The sequence below is a fragment of the Ochotona curzoniae genome, unplaced genomic scaffold, assembly GCF_017591425.1.
Source record: "Ochotona curzoniae isolate NIBS_2020 unplaced genomic scaffold, NIBS_Ocur_1.0 contig_43, whole genome shotgun sequence".
NCBI lineage: Eukaryota > Metazoa > Chordata > Mammalia > Lagomorpha > Ochotonidae > Ochotona > Ochotona curzoniae.
In genome coordinates, this window is record NW_024466218.1 from 6,746,708 (window position 1) to 6,766,485 (window position 19,778).

Sequence of the window (19,778 nt, forward strand, 5' to 3'; positions counted from 1 at the left end):
CTTAAAAAAGAGTAAACTAAAACCAAAGATAATTTGAGGACATAAATAAAATAGAAGATAAATGAAAGAACAGTGAAACAAATTAATGAAACCAAGTGTTTATTCTTTGAGGATGCCAAAATTGCTAAGACACCAGGTGGACTGATCAAAAAAAGGTCAAAGCTTCAAACAACTCAGTATCAGAAATGAAACTGGGAGCTTGGTACATTGGCACAGCAGCAAACCATCAGCCCTGTGGCATTGGCACGCCACAGGGGCACCGGATCATGTACTGGCTACATCACTTCCAAGCCAGCTTTCTGCTATGGCCTGGGAAAAGAGTGGAGGGTAGCCTGAATCCTTGGGTGCCTGTACCCACATTGGAGACCTGGGAAAGGAGGTCTCCTAGCTTCATACTGGCTTAGCACCAGCTGTTGCAGGTCATTTGGGAGTAAACCAGTGGATAACAGAAGTCTCACTCTGTCTCTCCTGTCTCTGTAACCCTGCCTTTCAAATAAAAATTTTTTTAAAAATCTTCCAAAAATAAAAAAAAGTGGAACCATTGCTACTGATCTTAAAAAAATAAAAAGGGTTAATAGTGAATACTATGAACAAGTAGATATAAACCAGAAATTAGATAACCTGAAAAACAAATACCTAGAAATACACAAAAAGAAATACTGGTAGTAATCTTGTTTTTTCTCTACTGTTCATACCTTTTTAAAGTCCAAATTCTCACAAACTTTTACACTAGTGAAGATCTCAGCAATAATATATAGTTCCTTTACAATTCTAAATGAAGCAACATGAAAATAGAACGGGTGGCTGATAATTTCCTGATTCCTTTTAACTTATGACTATGATCATTCCTGCAAAATTAAACCTCATAAGATTAGCTATATATCATCTTGTTCAAAATCTAGCAAATAACAATTCTTGATTTTTAAAAAAAAGATGAACATTATCTTGTTCGTTTATCCCAGGGTATATTTGCCCTCTCTGAAAATTACAGTTTAAATATATCAAATGCTTTCATTTGATCATGGCAAACCACTGGATTCACAACACTAGTCATAGTCAGTCACTTCATGAGTTCAACTGCTTAGAAAAGCAGTCCATGACATAGTGAGTGCCATGAGCAACAGCACTGGGGACACTAAAGCAACAGCAGCAGTGCAGGACCTAGGCCACTGAAGAGTACACAAGTAGCCAATATTCCAACCAAACATATCCTACTTCACAATCAAAAGCTTAAGGAGGAGAAGCTCAAGCAGAACAGATGCAGATTAAACCTACACTGACATGAAAGCTTTGAGAATCATTTAAGCTCTATTTTCATATTAATATATGTCTAGTAAGCACATCTAAATAAGTAGAATTAAGAGCATGACAGTATATTTCTACTAGTGTGAAATATAAGTCTAAGCCATTCCTTTAAAATAGATTTCATACTTCGTATTCTTGACCAAAAAATGACTCTGAATCGTACAAAACAAAGCGTTTATCCTTCTTTAATAGTTTCCTTTACCTTGTAAGTAGTCATCCGATGCTGAGCAATTGTGGTCAATTTTTCTAGAAGGCCTCGTAATCTCTCCTGCGTTGCATGGGAGATCAAGTTCACAGCATCAGAGTTAAGTTCTGTAATGTCATGCTTTTTACCTGTAGAAGCAGAGAAAATCCATTACATGTTTTAGTAGTGACTGATAATTGAAATAATTAGCACAGCAGGTATTCTGTTCCCCCTGGAAGTCATACCCATTATGAATAAAGGTTTGGAGATTATGATTTTCCTGGTAAAGTCACAACTTCAAAGATCTTAGACATTACATTAATAAAACCTAGCCTGAAGCCTCAGAAAATATAGACATTGTTTCACTTAGCCTCTAGAATCACTCTCCTTGCAAGGTCATTTATAGGACAAAGTTAATAAGAACACAAATCAAGTCTAGTGTTCAGGGAGAAAATGGTAACTATAGAAATTAGTGCCATATTCTGTTAATTTTCATAATGAAAAAAACAGGAAATTACACTTTGCCATGATACTGGTAACAATTTATGACATTTACTTCAACAAATTCAGATTGTGAGTCTCTGCTACTGCCTCATGTGTAATATATACCTACACATTTCAGATTCATCACCATACATGCTTATGTGAACTGCCCATGTTCTGACAAACCAACCTAGTAATCAATTTGAAAGTTAAACTCTTGCTATTTCCCTACACGTTTGAAAAAATTTGTCCTTTCTATAACTCTCAACTTTCTAGAAGGGTTTCAGAAAAACAATTTGAACCACATACCCAAAGGCACAGACTCACTCATAAATCAGCCTTTTCAGTATCAAAGCAGTATCCTTTGGGCACAGTGCATCTACCTATATTGATAAAGATCAAAAACTAAAGAAATAGGAATTACTTAACCCCATTTAAATGGGCTTTTACAAGAAACACTGCAATTATTTTCAACACATATATGCATACACAGAAAATTCTAAAATATTATTTGAGTTTGCATAGTAAGTTATGTAAAACATGCTCATCAAAAGGCAACTAACTATATCAAAAATACATTTTAATTAAGACACACAGGGCCAGTGTGGTGTACTAAAATACAACTTAAAGTTCCAAAGCAAATTTGTAGAGCAAGATGGTGCCATGGTGCTGTAGGCTAAGCCTCTGACTGCGGTACCATTGTATCACAAGCTTAGCATTGATTCTTGCCCCAGCTACTCCATTTTCCCCCTTACAGCTTGGGAAGTCAGTGGAGAATGGCTCAATTCCTTGAGTCCAACATCCACATAAAAGAGCAGAAAAATCTCCTGTCTCCTGACTTAAAATCAGCTCAACTCTGACTATTGTGACCACTTTGGAAGCAAATCAGCAAATGGAAGATCTCTATCTCAGCAAATGGAATATATTTCTCTCTCTCTCTTTTCCCTGCCCCCACCCTCACTCCTCTCTGTAAAATCCACCATTTAATAAAAATAAATCTTTAAAAAAATTTCTCTGTAACTCTATTTTTCAAATAAAATTTTTTAAAAAAATCTTCCCCCCCCCAAAAAAAGGTGACTGACCTGACCAGTTAAAAAAAAAGCTTATAGAGGGCCTGGCACAGTGGCTCAATTTGCTAATCCTCCCCCTGCAAGTGCCAGGAACTCTCATGGTACCAATGTGAGTTACAGTTTCTCTGCTTTCCATCCATCTCCCTGCTTATGGCCTGGGCAATCGGTAAATGGTGGCCCAGCGCCTTGGGACCCTGCCCCTGCCTGGGTAACCCAGAGGAAGCTCCTGGTTGGTTCCTAGCTTCAAATTGACTCAGCCTAGGCCGTTGCAGCCATTTGGGGAATGAATCACAGGATGGAAAATATTTCTGTCTCCCCTCTCTGTAGATTTGTCTTTCCAATGAAAATAAACACATCTAAAAAAAAGTTTATAGAATAGTTCCCACTTCATAGTTAAAAAGACTTAGTTGATATTTCCATGTTTGTTATGTAATTTTTTTTAATCTCATACCATTATTTAAGTAGAAAAAATCCTTTCTTTCTAAGAAAATTCCTTGAGTAAATTTATAGTTTCATTAAAGAAAAAAAAAAAAAGACTTATTTACATAGTTATTTGGAAGTCACAGTTAGAAGGAGGGAGAGAGGAAGAGAGGAGACGAGAGAGTGAGATCTGGGCCCAGCGCGGTGGCGCAGTGGTTAAGGTCCTTGCCTTGCACGCTCGGGATCCCATATGGGCGCCGGTTCTAATCCCGGCAGCTCCACTTCCCATCCAGCTCCCTGCCTGTGGCCTGGGGAAGCAGTCAAGGATGGCCCAAACCCTTGGGACCCTACACCCGTGTGGGAGACCCGGAAGAGGCTTCAGGCTCCTGCCTTCAAAACGACTCAATTCTGGCTATTATGGCCACTTCGGGAGTGAATCATCAGATGAAAGATCTCCCTCCCTGTCTCTCCTCCTATCTGTGTATCTGCCTTTTCAATAAAAATAAATAAATCTTTAAAAAATAAACTCAACCAAGACAGAACAAAACAGAAAAATTACTATGCCATAAGTAAATATTAATACAAAAATATACACATCTATTCTTCCATAGAGATGGAGATTAACATCTGTGATCCAAATCAGAAACCATAGATCACACACGCTATTATGTCTGACTAATTTTTAAAAGAAAATCATAAAATAAAATAAAATAAAATAAAAATAACAACAATGAAATCAGTATTTTTTAAAGTCTTTAAGCTTTAGATTTCCAGTTATCAGAGTAGCGTTTTTCCTGATTTTCATTTCAGGTCAGTATCTTAACTCTGTACTTACCAATATCTAAAATTCTTTTTTGAAGAGCTCCAATGAAAAGAAATGGTTCATCTTTACATGACTGAATGAGTGTGCCAACCAGTTCAGAGTTTGTTGCTAATATGCAGGCATTTTCTTCCTGGAGGTTGACCCCCGCCATGGACGTCACATCATTGATGTCATCCTCATCTCTAAAAGAAAAAAAAGGGAGCTTCTTCTTTTTTAGCATGAATGAGAATGGCTACAGTGAGGAAATTATAGATATCTTCTTACAATCAATGCATCTAATTAAAGCGAGAAGTAAAGAAAGGCGACCTTCCCCATGAGTCTTTAAACTTAACTACTGTTTCTAGCCACTGGTGCACATCTAATACCAAAAAGACAGTTGAGAAACAGCCACTGTGTTCTGAGACCAATCTCGTCAATAAACCAAAATGGGGGGGCCCAGCACAGTGGCGCAGTGCTTAAGGTCCTTGCCTTGCGTCCCCCAGGATCCCATATGGGCACCGGTTCTAATCCCAGTGACCGTGCTTCCCTGCTTGTGGCCAGGGTAAGCAGTTGAGGATGGTCCAAGACCTTGGGACCCTGCACCCACGTGGGAGACCCGGAGGAGGTTCTGGGCTCCTGGATTTGGATGGGCTCAGCTCCGGCCATTGTGGCCATTTGGGGAGTGAATCATCGGAAGGGAGATCTTCCTCTCTGTTTCTCCTCCTCTATGTATATCTGCCTTTCCAATAAAAATCAATAAATCTTAAAAAAAAAAAAAAAAAAAACCACACACACACGGGCCCGGCAGCAAGGCCTAGCGGCTAAAGTCCTCGCCTTGCACACCCAGGATCCCATATGGGCACCGGTTCTAATCCTGGCAGCTCCACTTCCCTTCCAGCTCCCTGCCTGTGGCCTGGGAAAGCAGTCGAGGATGGCCCAAAGCTTTGGGACCCTGCACCCATGTGGGAGACCTGGAAGAAGTTCCTGGATCCTGGCTTCAGATCGCATAACATCGGCCGTTGTGCTCACTTGGGGAGTGAATCATCGGACGGAAGATCTTTCTCTCTGTATATCTGACTTTCCAATAAATAAATAAATCTTTAAAAACACACATACACACACACACACACACACAAAAAGGATCTGAAGTTACACTAAGTCACCTACAAATCCTTTTGCAATGAAAAACAAAACATTCAAACAGACAGAAATCTTTGTTTTCTTCCAAAATGACTGCAGTCCCTCAGATGTCCCCATTTGCTCTATTTTTCCGAGGGCAGCATAAATCCCCTGACAGGTCCACGGCCACATAACGACCCTTGAGAAGCAGCCTACTCAACCAGCTCTTCCGAAATGTCTTTATAAAACTAGTTTTGTTTCTGTTTCAGACCTTCAGCATGTTCCATTTGGTCTAACTGAACTCATTAAAACTTTATCCTCAAAATAATGACTGACTTACAATCTCAGCATGGGACACTGAACAAGCCCCATATGAACTGCACCTGGCATCTCTGGCAGGGTGGCCAACTTGGGTCACATCTGACACAGCCTTGAGAGACTAAGGCCGGTGCACCACAACAATACTGAACCATAACATTTAAGGAATACTGGTTTTAGAGTTAAAAAGAATCAGTTTTAGTCCCTGTTTTGATAGTCATTGATAGAATAGCTGTGGACAAGTTTTATTTACCTTTTTATTCCTCTTAACTTTAAAACAGAGATGAAATACTATCAGGAAATTTTGAGAACGAACTAGTAGAAACTGAGAGTGAACATTATGAATTGACTGAAAAATAACACTCCTGTTACACAATAACGTAAGTAATATTTTATGAAAATAAGCTCAATAAAAATAAATTGTAAAAACAAAAGGTCTTACACTTTTGCTAATCTCTTCAAATCCAGGATCTGGAACAGTGATAGGCAGTGGCTAAAGTCTTCGCCTTGCACACTTTGAAATCCCATATGGATGCCAGTTCTAACCCTGGCTGCTCCATTTCCCATCCAGCTTCCCGCCTGTGGCCTAAGAAAGCAGTAGAGGACAGCCCAGAGCCTTGGGACCCTGCACCTACATAGGAGACCCAGGAGAGGCTCCTGGCTCCTGGGTTCAGATCGGCTCAGCTCCAGCTATTGCAACTACTTGGGGAGTGAATCATCAGATGGAAGATTTTCCTCTCTGTTTCTCCTTCTCTCTATATATCTGACTTTCCAATAAAAATTTAAATATCTTAAAAATTTCCACTGGAGTTCTTGCACCTTGAATAGATCTTTTACCTATGTGTAGTTTTTTGACATCATGCCTTTGTAGTGTGGAAAACTGAGTTACACAGTGAATTCAGTTCGTTAAGTCCTAAATTCAGACTCAGTACACAAAATCCAAAATCTGCTTAGTCGCATCTCTATCATATCAGAAAATCTAAAAATTGCCAAGTGATCAAATGCACATAGTGAGTGAAGTTTTACAAAATTTTATTTCTTTCTTGAACGCTCTAAACTATTAGCATAGTGCTATAGATTTTTCCAAGATGTCTGTAAAATTCCCAAGCTTAAATAACCATAATTTGTTTTTCATTTGTTCTTTTTTCTTTAAAAAAAAAAAAAAGATTTATTTTATTTTTATTGGAAGACCGATATACAGAGAGGAGAGACAGAGAGGAAGATCTTCCATCCGATGATTCACTCCCCAAGTGACTGCAACGGCCAATGCTATGCCGATCCGAAGCCAGGATCCAGGAACTTCTTCCGGGTCTCCCACATGGGTGCAGGTTCCCAAAGCTTTGGGCCATCCTCAACTGCTTTCCCAGGCCACAGGCAGGAAGCTGGAAGGGAAGTGGGGCTGCCAGGATTAGAACCGGCGCCCATACGGGATCCTGGGTGTGCAAGGCAAGGACCTTAAGCACTGCGCCATCACGCTGGGCCCTCATTTGTTCTTTTAAGTAAAAATGATAATCTACAAAATCATAGGTAAGTTCAGCTTATAAATCAAATGCAAGCAAAAAAAAAAATACCATATATCATGGGATAATCACTGTACTCTGGCTTGCAGGTTTGCAACAAAAAGAGCTTTATACAAATTTCCCATTCTGTCACACGGGACATTTAAAAGATGTATATTCAAGGGTTCGGATCTAATAATTTATGCTGCTTATTAAATACATTTTTTTTAAAAGTTACCTTTTTAACCTTTCTTTTTTTATTTACTAAAAGGATGTGATGGGGTCTGATGCAGTATCCTAGTGGCTAAAATCCTTGACTTGCAAGAGTTGGGGTCCCATATGGCTGCCAGTTCATGTCTCAAATACTCGGCTCCCATCCATCTGCCTGCTTGTGGCCTGGGAAAGCAGTCGAGGATGGCCCAAAGCCTTGGAACCCTGCACCTGTCTTTGGACCTTGGGAGACCTGGAAGAGGCTCCTGAATCCTGACTTCAGATTGGCTCAGCTCCAGCTGTTCAGACCAGCTGAAGAGTGAATCTGCAGACAGAAGATCTGTCTCATTCTATCTCCTTCTCTTTGTGTATCTGCCTTTCCAACAAAAATAGACAACTCTTAAAAAAAGATGTGAGGGTGAGGGTAAAAACCAAACAGCCACAGGACAGTGTGGTGCCACTCTGTCTTCATTAAGCTGTCGCGGTGTCAGCACTCTGCCTTTTAAGCCATGAATACAGAAAACAGAAAAAAAGGAAATAACATTATGGTAATGATGATGAAAAGCGTCTGAATCTCAAAAATCCTGAGTGAGTTCTCCATTTCAAAATTCTTCTGTAGGCCGTTGGGGAGCTGCTGCAAAGCCCCTAAAATCATAGTAAACATCAGAAATTCTATCAGTGTTTTTAGGCTATAAATTCCTGGGGCCTGGCACTACGGCGCAATAAGCTGGGACGGTCAGAGGACTGTGCTGCCAGCATCCCCTAGGGACGTTGGTTTATGTCCTGTCTGCTCCACTTCCGACCCAGCTTCCTGTCAATGTGCCTGAGGATGTTTCACACAGGAGAAAGCAACACAAGATGGGAAAAACTGAAGCTGGTTCGAATCCTTGGGCCCTGTACCAACACGGGAGACCTGAGCCAGCTCCAGGTGCCTGGCTTCAGACCAGCCCAGCTCCAGCGAATGCAGCCTTTGGGATATGAGACAGTAAATGGAAATGTCTCTTTCTTTCCTTCTCTCTCTAACCCTGCCTTTATAAATAAATAAATCTAAAAAAAAATTTTTTTTAGAAAAAATAAATTATTTTCATATCCAATCTCCCAAGATTTCATTTTGTATTGTACCAGAATCCAAAATTTTAAGTTCCTGGCTAACTCTCAAATTATTGACCTTTACTAAAATAGAAAATACTTACTTATAAAGCATTTCAAAAGCACATGGCAGCTGTTTCTTATATTAATAAGTCTCTAATACATCATTATACTAATCCTATTCAGATTCTTTTCAGCATAAATCACAACACAGCCACTGTTGCTCTCTCTTGGATTTAAACCTTCTTGAAGAAGATGCCCAAAATCCATAGATAAGATACATTCTGTCTCCTGACCACAGGACATCAACTTTTAAAGTCTTTTCATTTCGATTTATCCTGCATAAAAGGAGTAAGGGGATAATTTTCCATAAACAAAGCATAGCTGAAAACTTTGAAACTTCATAATCTCATCTCTGAATCTTCACTCATGTAATCCCCTGTGTGTAATGTTCAAAAATCTAATTTCCTCAGATCAAGAGCTAGTATGAGACCTTTCCACTTAATTTTAATTCTGCATTCTTTGGCAGATGCTTTTTCCCTGACTCCCTTCTTTCCATGATAGAGATTCGTCACCAGAGACTGCTTCCCCTTTTAAAAAAAATCACTAACCACTTGAGCAAGATCCTCGGAGCATGCCCTACATCCGGGACCTGGGGAGGGTGGGAAGCTGGGTGGGCCTTCTCCCTTAATACCCCCCCCTTTGAAACATGAAGGAAACAATATGGAAAACATACTAGTATTATCCACTTTCCTGTAGCCCTTGAACCTTCTTACCCTAACTAACTATGTAAAGATTGTCAAATTAAAAAAAAAAAAATCACTGCCCATGGCCTGGTGTATTACCCTAGTGCCTCAATCCTTGCCTTGCATGGACCAGAATTCCATGTGTGCACCAGTTTGTATCCTGGCTACTCCACATCCTGTCCAGTTCCTTTCTTGTAGCCTGAGAGGGCAGTGGGAGGTTCCCCAGAGCCTTGGGACCCTGCATGTGGGAGACCTGGAGAAAGCTCTGGCTCCTGGCTTTGGACTGGCTCAACTCCAGCCAATGAGGTCACTTGGGGAGTGAGCCAGTGGATGGAAGATCTTCCTCTCTGTCTGTCCTCCTCTCTGTAGATCTTAAGAAGGAAAACAAATAAATGTTTAAAAAAATCACTGCATAGGGATGATTAACCATGATATCATACATTATATAACCAGCATATATAACTGATACATTTGTACTCATAAGGACAAACAGATATTTTACTACAGGAGACAATGAGTTACACAGGTTGACAGTTAAATATACATGTAATACATAATAGAGAATCAGATTCTTCCAATGTGGAACACATTAACATTAAAACTGATGGAAGTAACATTATCTATGCAAATAATAAGTAACTATCTAATATTAGTTTCAAAAAGTGTTTTAAAGATTCATTTTATTTTTATTAGAAAAGCAGATTTACAAAGAGGAGAGTCAGAGAAAAAGATCTTTCATTCACTGGTTCACTCCCCAAGCAGGCCGCAATGACAAGAACTGAGCCAATCCAAAGCCAGGTGCTAGGAGCTGCTTCCGGGTATCCCTCCAGAGTACAGGGTCCCAAGGCTTTGAGCCATCCTCTCCTGCTTTCCCAGGCCAAAAGCAGGCAGCGGGTAGAAAGGATAGCAGCCAGGATATTAATCAGTGCCCACATCCTGGCACATGGAAGGCTAGGATTTAACTATTGAGTCATTGTGCCAGGCCCAAAAAGTGTCTTTAAAATAAATATTGAAGAATACTAAACTACTGTTAGAATGTCTTCACTACTATAAATAATATATGTTCATACAAGAGTACCTCAAAACATTTTGTTAAATGTACATTATTATTTAAGGACACTTATTCTAAAGGCAGCGTTACAGGGAGAGGGAGAATTAGAGGGCAAAGGTGAAGGAGGGGGAAAGCAGGAGAGGGTTATGTGAAGGTGAGGAAGAGGAGCAGGGCAGGAAAAGAGAGAAGAGGAAAGGGGAAAGAGGAAAGGAGGGAGATTCCTTCCATCTGCCAGTTCGCTCTGCACATGGCCATAACAGCTGGGACGAGGACAAGCAGAACTCAGGAGCCCAGATGTCCTTCCACGAGCGTGGGCCAACTACTGCTTTCCTCTGAGTGTTAGCCAAGAGCTGGATCAGGAGTAGGGTAGCCAGGAGTAAGCCTGACAAAGCTTTTAGAAAGATCCTTGCTCTATCCATTAACAAATATTTCATTCCGGAGGCCTAAAATACAAGGAGTTTTCTAAAACTGTAAAAAGTAATAGTGAGTACTCATCATCAAAAATCCAATCAGTATAAATAAGGGTAATTAAACACACAGAAGTACTGTGATGCTTGCTAACTTCTAGTCCCCAAGTCTGAATGGATAAAACATGAGCCTCTGGCACCCTCTTGTGTCTTATCATAGTACAGCTCCCGATATTCATTCCACCCATTTACCAACAGCACATTCCTAAGTGGAGAAAGTAACAAATGAACCACAAAAATTAAGCTATCTACATAGCTTCTTAAAAAAAAAAAAAAGCAGATATCACTCTATGTTATTAAACCTCATTTGGCTATGTCAAGGTAAGGTTTAATGCCATACATAAACTATCACTTCCTCTTAATTAAAAATAGTCAACATCAGGGTCTATTTTAATTTTTGCAGCACTAAGTACCTAGGAAATAAACCTAAGTTAAAAAGACATTACAGTGAAAAGAAATTAAGATAACCAAACTATTAGGAAAGTATTTTACCAAAGTAATTGATGGAAAAATAACATCTATGAAATAGCTGAATATGAATACGCTTGTTCACTTTTTCAAAATTCCTTATTGTGAACCAAATATACATTTACACTCTTAGAGAATTTGAAAGGGATGGAAAATACACACCAAGGTAATTAAAAGAGCAAGATTATTTCAGATAAGTACCTCAAGATAGACGTGACTAGACAAGTTACTTATTTGGACAGACAAGACCTCAGAAGGAAACTGAAATACAAAGGACATTGCTACAAGAGAACTAGGGACAAATGGTTAAGTGCATTCTCCAACAAGAACCATACAGTGGGAACATGAATATGTACATTTGAGGGACCGAAAGCAAGCAAACAAGGAGTCAGGATCCATGACATCATGGAACATAACATTTGCAGCAGACATGAGGCCAACGTAATAGTTCAACTGGCTAATCCTTCACCTCCAAGCACCAGGATCCCATATGGGTACCGGTTCATATCCCAGCACTCCACTTCCCACCCAGATCCCTGCTTGCAGCCTGGAAAATCAGTTGAAGATGGCCCAAAGCCTCAATACCCTGTATCAGCATGGGAGACCTAGAGGAAGCTCCTGGCTCTTGGCTTTGGATTGGTTCAACTTCAACCACTGAGGCCAACTGGGGAGTGCAGCAGCAGGTAGAAGATCTTTCTGTCTCTCTTTCTCTCTGTAAATCTGCCTTTCCATAAAAATAAATCTTTAAGAAAACCTCTATAAACATATATAAATGGGAATTTTCTAATTCTTCCCCCCTATATTAACCTAGTCATATAATCTTAATAGAGAACTGCAACGGAACTGCCATGCTTATTATAAAATTTATGTACAAGCAAATTAATAAAATCAAAATGCTTCTGATTACAGAAAACAGAGAGGATTCACACTATCAGATATAAAAACAATGGTGTTGGGCCCAGCATGATGCACAGTGGTTAAGGTTCTTGCCTTGCATGCCCCAGGATCCCATATGGTCGCCAGTTCTAATCCCAGCTGCCCTACTTCCCATCCAGCTCCCTGCCTGTGGCCTGGGAAAGCAGTTGAGGATAGCCCAAAGCCTTGGGACCCTGCACCCATGTGGGAGACCCGGAAGAGCTCCCAGCTCCTGGCTTCAGATTGGCTCAGTTCCAGCCGTTGCAGTCACTTGGGGAGTGAATCAATGGATGGAAGATCTTCCTCTCTGTCTCTCCTCCTCTCTGTATATCCACCTTTCCAATAAAATAAATCTTAAAATAATAATAATAATAATGGTGTTACACTGACCAAAAACAACAAGCCTTGACAGAACAACAGAACAAAAACATTCCACTAAAAGAAAGGTGGCGGGGTCAGTGTTGTGCTTCAGCAGGTTAAGCTACTGGCTGTGATACTGGCATTCCACGTGGACACAGATCTGTGTTTTATTTGCTTGACTTCTGATTTAACTCCCCGTTAATGTGCACGGGAAAACAGAGGAAGATGGCCCAAATGCTTAAATCCTGGTCACCCACATGGGAGACCTGGACGATGCTTTTGACTCCAGTCTGGCCCTGCCCTGGCCATTAGGGCAATTTGGGGAATAAATCAATGTATCTAAGATTTTTTTTCTCTCTCTCTCTGATAAATCTACCTTTCAGTTAAATAAAAAAACTATTGACGATGAAGAGGTGTATGTGCATACAGAAGGTAAATCAGGATAGATGTCTTGGAAGAAAACAGAAGGGAATATCATTTTGGGGAAAAGTATTTCTTTTAATTCAAAAGCCATAAAGGAGGTGGATCTTTGGCCCCGTATTTAAGATGCCATGTTACACATCTCATATAATGTCTTGATTCAACTCTTAGCTCTGGCTCCTAACTTCAGCTTCCTGACAATGCAAATCCAGGGAGACAGCAATGATCCACCTGACCAGGTGTCTGCCAGCTCCATGAGAGACCCAAACAAGTGTCTCCCGATGCTGCTGTGAGCATTTGGGGGTTGAAGCAGCAGATGGAAGCTTTCACTTTATCTCAACTCTGAAATTAAAAAAATAAATTTAAAAGTGATAAAGGAAGAGATTGCTTAAACTTTTAATATATTTTAAAATTTCCATACATGAAAGACAATAAAAACAGCCAGCTCTGTGGCATAGAGGGTGAAGCCACAGTCTACAATGCTGACATTCCACATGGGCATGGGCTTTTGTTCCAGTTTTTACCCTTCCACTACAGCTCACTGCTAATAATCTGGGAAAAGCAGTAAAAAGATAGACTAAGTGGTTGGGGCCTTACCACCCCCATTGGAGATCTCTAAGAAGCTACTGCGTCCTGGCTTCAGGAACATTCAGGCGGCCATCTGGGGAGTGAACCAGAAAATGTCAGATTTCTCTGTCTCTCTGTGTAAGTCTGATTTTCAAAATAAAATGAATCAAGACCAAAACTGTGACTTAACAGGCTAATCCTCCACCTTCAAGCACTGGCATTCCATATGGATGCAGGTTCATGTCCCAGCTGCTCTGCATCAGATTCAGCTCCCTGCTTGTGGTCTGGGAAGGCAGCAGAGGTCGGCCCAAGTACCTGGGACACTGTAACCACATGGGAGACCTGGAAAGGCTCCTGGCTTCAGATTAGCTCAGCGTTAGCCGTTGTGGCCATTTGAGGAGTGAGCCAGCAAAAGACAGACTTTTCACTGTCTACTTCTGTAAATCTCCCTTTCAAATAAAAAGAAATAAATCTTAAAAATTAAAACATTTAAAATAAAAAATGTTGAACTGAAAATTACAAGGAAAATATTTGTAACATAGACAAAGAATTACTCTCTAATATATATACATCAGTCTAGAAACCAATAAGCACTCAGATAAATGCGTAAAAGTAATAAGCTAGAAATCTAAGAAAATACTAATGGTGACACGTTTGCTTCAGGCAGCGAGTGAACTACATTTATTGAGAAGCCATTACATCCCATCATAGCTAGAACAGCCTAAGACATTTTCTTTCCATTGCTGGGTTCACAGAACCTGTCAAAAAAAAGTGTCAGGAAAATGAAGGAATGAGAACACCCTAAAGGGAGACCTTTCTCAAGGACAAACGCCTCTGGTTGGCACTGGTTCTTGGGTTTCCAACACAGGGATCAGGGTCATCAGAGACTCCGGAGGCAAGTCACATTCCCAAACAATGCTTAGCTGGACTGGTTTCAAGTCAAGAGTCACGGATCCTCTCTGGCGGGAAGCCAGCTCAGTGCGGGCCCTCAGGTATGCTCTCAGCCGCAGAAGGACGTTTTAAGTTAACAATTACATTTTTACTGCTGAATGTAAAGTTGGTTCTTCTTCAAGTCTTTGTTTTTATTTTAACATTTATTCATTTTAATGGAAAGTCAGATATAGAGAGAGGAGAAACAGAGAAAAATATCTTCCATTTGCTGATTCACTCCTCAACTGGCTACCATGGCTGGAGCTGAGCCACTCCAAAGTCAAGAGCCAGGAGCCTCTTCCGGGTCTCCCACACAAGTACAGGGTCCCAAGACTTTGGGTTGTCCTCTGCTGTTTTCCCAGGCCACAAGCAGGGGGCTGGATGGGAAGCAGGGCCACTGGGATACAAACACATACCCATTTGGGATCCAAGTACATGAGAGGCGAGGACTTTAGCCACTAGGCTATTGCGCCAGGCCCTTGTAGTTATTTTAAAGATATTTACTGCTTTTTCATTTTTTATTCCACATTTTATCTTTAAATATTTTATAATAGTTTAACATTCAATAGTTGATCATTCAATGTTTTAAGTCATTTAGTTCCAAACATGTTGCTGTTTCCCCACAGTTTAATTAAAGGTGGCATTTTTAAATTTTTCTCTTGATTGTGAACATCAACATGACTACTAGAAAACCAATAATAATAATAAAAAAAAGAAAACCAAATGACATTTTCAAATGTGAAAAAAAAGCCAACAAACAAACTTTTTAGAGCATAAAAAACTCTAATGTCTGATATATTTGAAAGACAGAGTCGGAGAAAGAGGGAGAGACTGAGAAGGAGAGGGAAAGAGAGAGAAAGAGAGAAAAGAAGAAGAAGAGAGAGCAGAGAGAGCTTCCATTAACTGGCTCATTTCCCAGGTGGTCCCAGTGACTGGGCTTTGTCCAGACCAAAGTCAGGAGCCTGGAGCTTTATCCAGGTCTCACACATGTATGGCAGGGTCCAAGAACTTGGGCCATCTTACACTACTTTCCTAGGCAGATTAGTAAGCAGCTAGATTGGAAACAGAGCAACCAAGCCTCAAACTCACAAGCTGATAAGGGATGCCAGGTTTACAGGCAGTAGCCTAACCCTCTATATCACAACGCCAGCGCCCAACCCGTAATTTGAATCTCCTCCCTGACATCACTATCTATAAGCAACCTAAATAACCTAATAGTTATTAGAATTAGGCCACTGATATTTTTAAAACAAAGCATCTGTATTTCTTCATACTAATAGCAAAGAAGGTAATTGTCAAAATATTACTTGTAATAACAAAAAAAGAATAAGGTATATAGAAATTAACCTAACAGGTAAGTGCAACAAACTGCATATACTCTATATACATAAAATTACAGCACTTTATTAAAATATATAAAAGAAATCATGCAGCAGACAGCGTTGTGACACAACTTGTATCACTTGTTAAGCTGCTATCTATTATGCCTGCATTCTATATCAGTGACAATTTGAGTTCCAGCTACAGTATCTCTGATCCATCTCCCTGCTAGTGAGCCTGAGAATGCAGCAGAAAATGGCTGAATACCTGGGCTACTGCATTCACACAGGGTACCTAGAGGAAGCTTCCAGCCCCTGGCTTCAGCGTGGGCCAGCTCGAACCACTGCAGGCATTTGGGAAGTGAACTAACAGATGGAAGATCTCTCTATCTCTCCCTCTCGCTCTTTATAACTTTGCCTTTCAAATAAATAGAGTTAATATTTATTAAAAGGAAATGATAAAGGAATGCAGACATAAATCATTTTCATTGACAGTGCCTCAAAACTACAAAGAAATTAGCTGGAGGACAATGCACCAATGGATTCAAGGTCATGGCAATTAATATTCCAACAGAGCTTTTTGGTGGGTATAAATAAGTTAATTCTTAAACTTACAATTCTTAAATTTATAATATCTTGGGACTTTATTATTCTTAAAATAGCCAAAGCCCATAGACAAGCAAGGAAATTCTAAAGAAAAGCAAAGAGCAGATAAAGAATGGAGGAAGACAAATAGAGGAGAAACAGGCAGGAGACATGACTCATCAGATAGAATTTACATTGAAGTTGCGCAAAGTAAGGGACTACACTGCTAGAAATCTAACATTAAGTAACCAAAAGGTAAAAAATGAAGAGGACACCTACCATACACCACCACAGGGGGGAAAAAAGAAAATTAACTCCTGATGACATAACAGATTTACAAAGAATAGAACTTCAAAACTTCAAGAAATTTCAAAACTTTAAGATTTATTTTTATTGGAAAGTCAGATTTACAGAGAGAAGCAGACAAAGATCTTCCATCCACTGGTTCACTCCCCAAGTGACTGCAACACCCGGAGCTCAGCCAATTCAAAGCTAGGAGCCAGGAGCTTCTTCTAGGTCTCACACACCGGTACAGGGTCCTAAGGCTTTAGACAGTCCTCTGCTGCTTTCCCAGGCCACAGCAGAGAGCAGGAAGGGAACTGGAGCAGCAACGGGGATATGAACCAGCACCCAAATGGGATCATGGTACATGCAAGGCGAGGACTTTAGCCACTAAGCTACCATGCCAGGCCCAGTTTCAAAACTTCTAAAGGAGATTATTATCTCTATATTTCAAGCCAAAATAAGCACTAGTCAGAAAAAAAAAACTTGCCAAAGTCAACTCCTTTAAAATTAAGAATTTCAGTTTACCAAAATATATCATAAAGGAAGTGAACTGCAAAACTCACACTCAAAATTCTCAAAAAAAAAAAAAACTGCACAAGGATTTGTTTCAGCTGAAGATCATTACTCATATAGACAATTGTTTTAGGTACAAAAAACTAATAAGGCCAGAACATCAATATTTAAAAGCATGTTTTGAAGGCATCAGAGAGCTGACAAAGGAACCACAGCACTGAGAGAAGAGAACCTCACTGATATATACCAATTCTCTCTGTGGTGTTTTTCCTTCAGGCATATGCTGATTCTTGGTGTGGAATGAGACACTTAAACAGCCATAGAAATGGCAGCTAACTAAAAGTCAAAAGCATATTGGGTAATCTCTTTTAATAATAGAGACAAAAAGTTGGAGTCCACAGCTTCCATGCCACAGCAAGAGCTGACCAGCTGGGCGCTAGGACAGGTTAGAATGGTGGCCATTAAGGGCTTATTTGACATATATAAAATGATCTCTGAGGGCTTCCACGAACTGGGCCACTGTACTCACAGGTAACTGAAAGGTTGAGATGTGATGGACCATAGCAGGGAATCCAGAGGGCCTCCCTGGGTTAGGCCAAAGCACCAACCATGCACATAAAAGCTGGGACTGGGGAGAATCACTAAGCCAGGTTGTAGCACTCACTAGAACTTGCAAGAGTAGTGTTTGGGGATGGGTCTGGTAAAGTTACTTGGAGGTAGCCCCAACCAGACTGCAGCACCTGCAATGGGTGTTAGGGGTGGGGGCAGGCCACACCAGGCTGGGCCACAGCACCTGTCAGCACATGTGAAAACTGGGGCTGGCAATAGGCCAAGCTGGGCTAGGCCACAGCATCTACCAGTGTATGTGAAAACTGGGGCTAGGAGTAGGCCAACCAGCTAAGCTGCAGCACCTAGTGACAAGAGCTGGGACTGGGAATAGATCAGGCCAGGCTAAGCCATAGCACCTGCCTATGAGTATTGGGGCTGGGAGGGGGCCAGGCTGGGTTAGATCACAGCACTTGCCAGGAGGCATGCGAACTAAGGATGGGGGTGGGCCTCATAGGGAATCCTTTGAGACACCCCTGCTATGCTGTAGCACCTGATAGTGTACATGAGAACCAGGGCTGTTGGTGGGCCTCAGAAAGGATCCTTGGGAATACCCCTTGCTAGGTTGCAGCATCAGCTGGCATATGCAAGAGTTGAGCAAGGCATAATCAGGGCAAAAGGGGAGAAAAGCACTTTTTAGAAGGGTAGAAGAAACAAAAGGGGAAATTTAGAGTGCTTCAAGACAGAATCAACCCCACTTCAGTCAATCACAGACAGAAAATATCTGACAAAAAACTACATCTACACTGAACACAGACCTTTTTTTCTGTATTAGACAATACAATGAACAATTATCTATTATACTAAGTATTACAAGTAATTTAGAGAAGATTTTAAGTATATGAGGGAAGGTACATAGGCAGATTACAAGCTAATACTATATCATTTTATAAAAGGATTTGAGTTTATTTACAGATTTTGGATTTGGGTATCCACAGAGGCTCCTGAAACAAATCTGTTTTTCCCCTCATCCCAATTCCAACCCAGACACAGTATTTCTCACACATATAACCTATGGTAAAGTTTAACTTATAAGTTAGGCACAGTAAGAAATAAATAACTAAAAATAAAACAGAACAATTATAACACATTCAACTGCAATAAAAAATTATGCGATGCATGTGAGACCACCATTTGCAATACTGCTGGCCACCTGCTCACTTAATATTCCAGATGCTCCACTTCTGACCCCACTCCCTGCTAACAACCTGAGAAAAGCAACAGAAGATAGCCAAAGTACTTTGGGCCCTGCCTTCAATGTGGAAAACTCCTGGCTTCTGCCTGACCAATGTTGGCTACTGTGGCCATCTGGGGGAAAAGCCAGCAGACAGAAGAACATTTCTCTCTCTTTCTCTCTCTCATCCTCTCCATATCTTTTAAAATAAATATGTAAGAGTTATGTTACATAGTTGGTCACTTATTCACAATATATTCTTATACTGCACTCCTTTTGGTTTTTCCTCTTTGCTTTTCTGGTTGGTTGGTTGGTTGGTTAGTTGGCTGGTTTATTTATTTACTTATTTTTGTGCTCATCCTGCTATGATAATTTGAGAATGTAGGATAACACATACCTACATGATGAAATAAAGTGAGGTGAGTGATGTAGGCATCATGACATAGCATTCAAGTATTAAGTAACTAAGCAGGGAATAGCGTATACAGCATTGATACTGTGGACAAAGGAATGATTCACAGCCCAGGCACGATGGTGTGAGATCCTATCACTTTACTCAAACATCACACGATTTAAAACTCATGAACTGTTTATTTCAGGAATTTTCTAACTGCAGTTAAGTATGGCTAATTGAAACTGCAAAAAGGAAAGCTGAAGAATCTTCAGTGAAGGACTCAAGGCCAATCACTGCTGGAGGTAGAACATGATGCTAACGGATCTGAGAGATGCAAAAAGGTGATGAATATATTCCTGTCTTGATCCAAATTATGACTACAGAAGTATATTTCTGTCAAAATCCTATTAAAACAAACTTATTATTTGTGTATTTTATTGTTTACAAATTATACTACATAAATTATTATTCGACTTTTA

The 19,778-nt window shown here is 40.3% G+C and overlaps 1 protein-coding gene across 6 annotated transcripts in view; it reads right to left on the minus strand.

The window, feature by feature from the left end:
• TAF4B (TATA-box binding protein associated factor 4b) overlaps positions 1-19,778 on the minus strand; it is an 86,141-nt gene that overhangs the window by 42,228 nt on the left and 24,135 nt on the right. For all 6 annotated transcript variants that reach the window (XM_040984849.1, XM_040984844.1, XM_040984845.1 and 3 more), the window contains 2 exons: positions 4,298-4,467; positions 1,508-1,638 (listed from right to left, as the gene is read on the minus strand). In XM_040984849.1, coding sequence (XP_040840783.1) covers positions 1,508-1,638; positions 4,298-4,467 — 301 coding nt within the window. The remainder of the gene's footprint in view (positions 1-1,507; positions 1,639-4,297; positions 4,468-19,778) is intronic.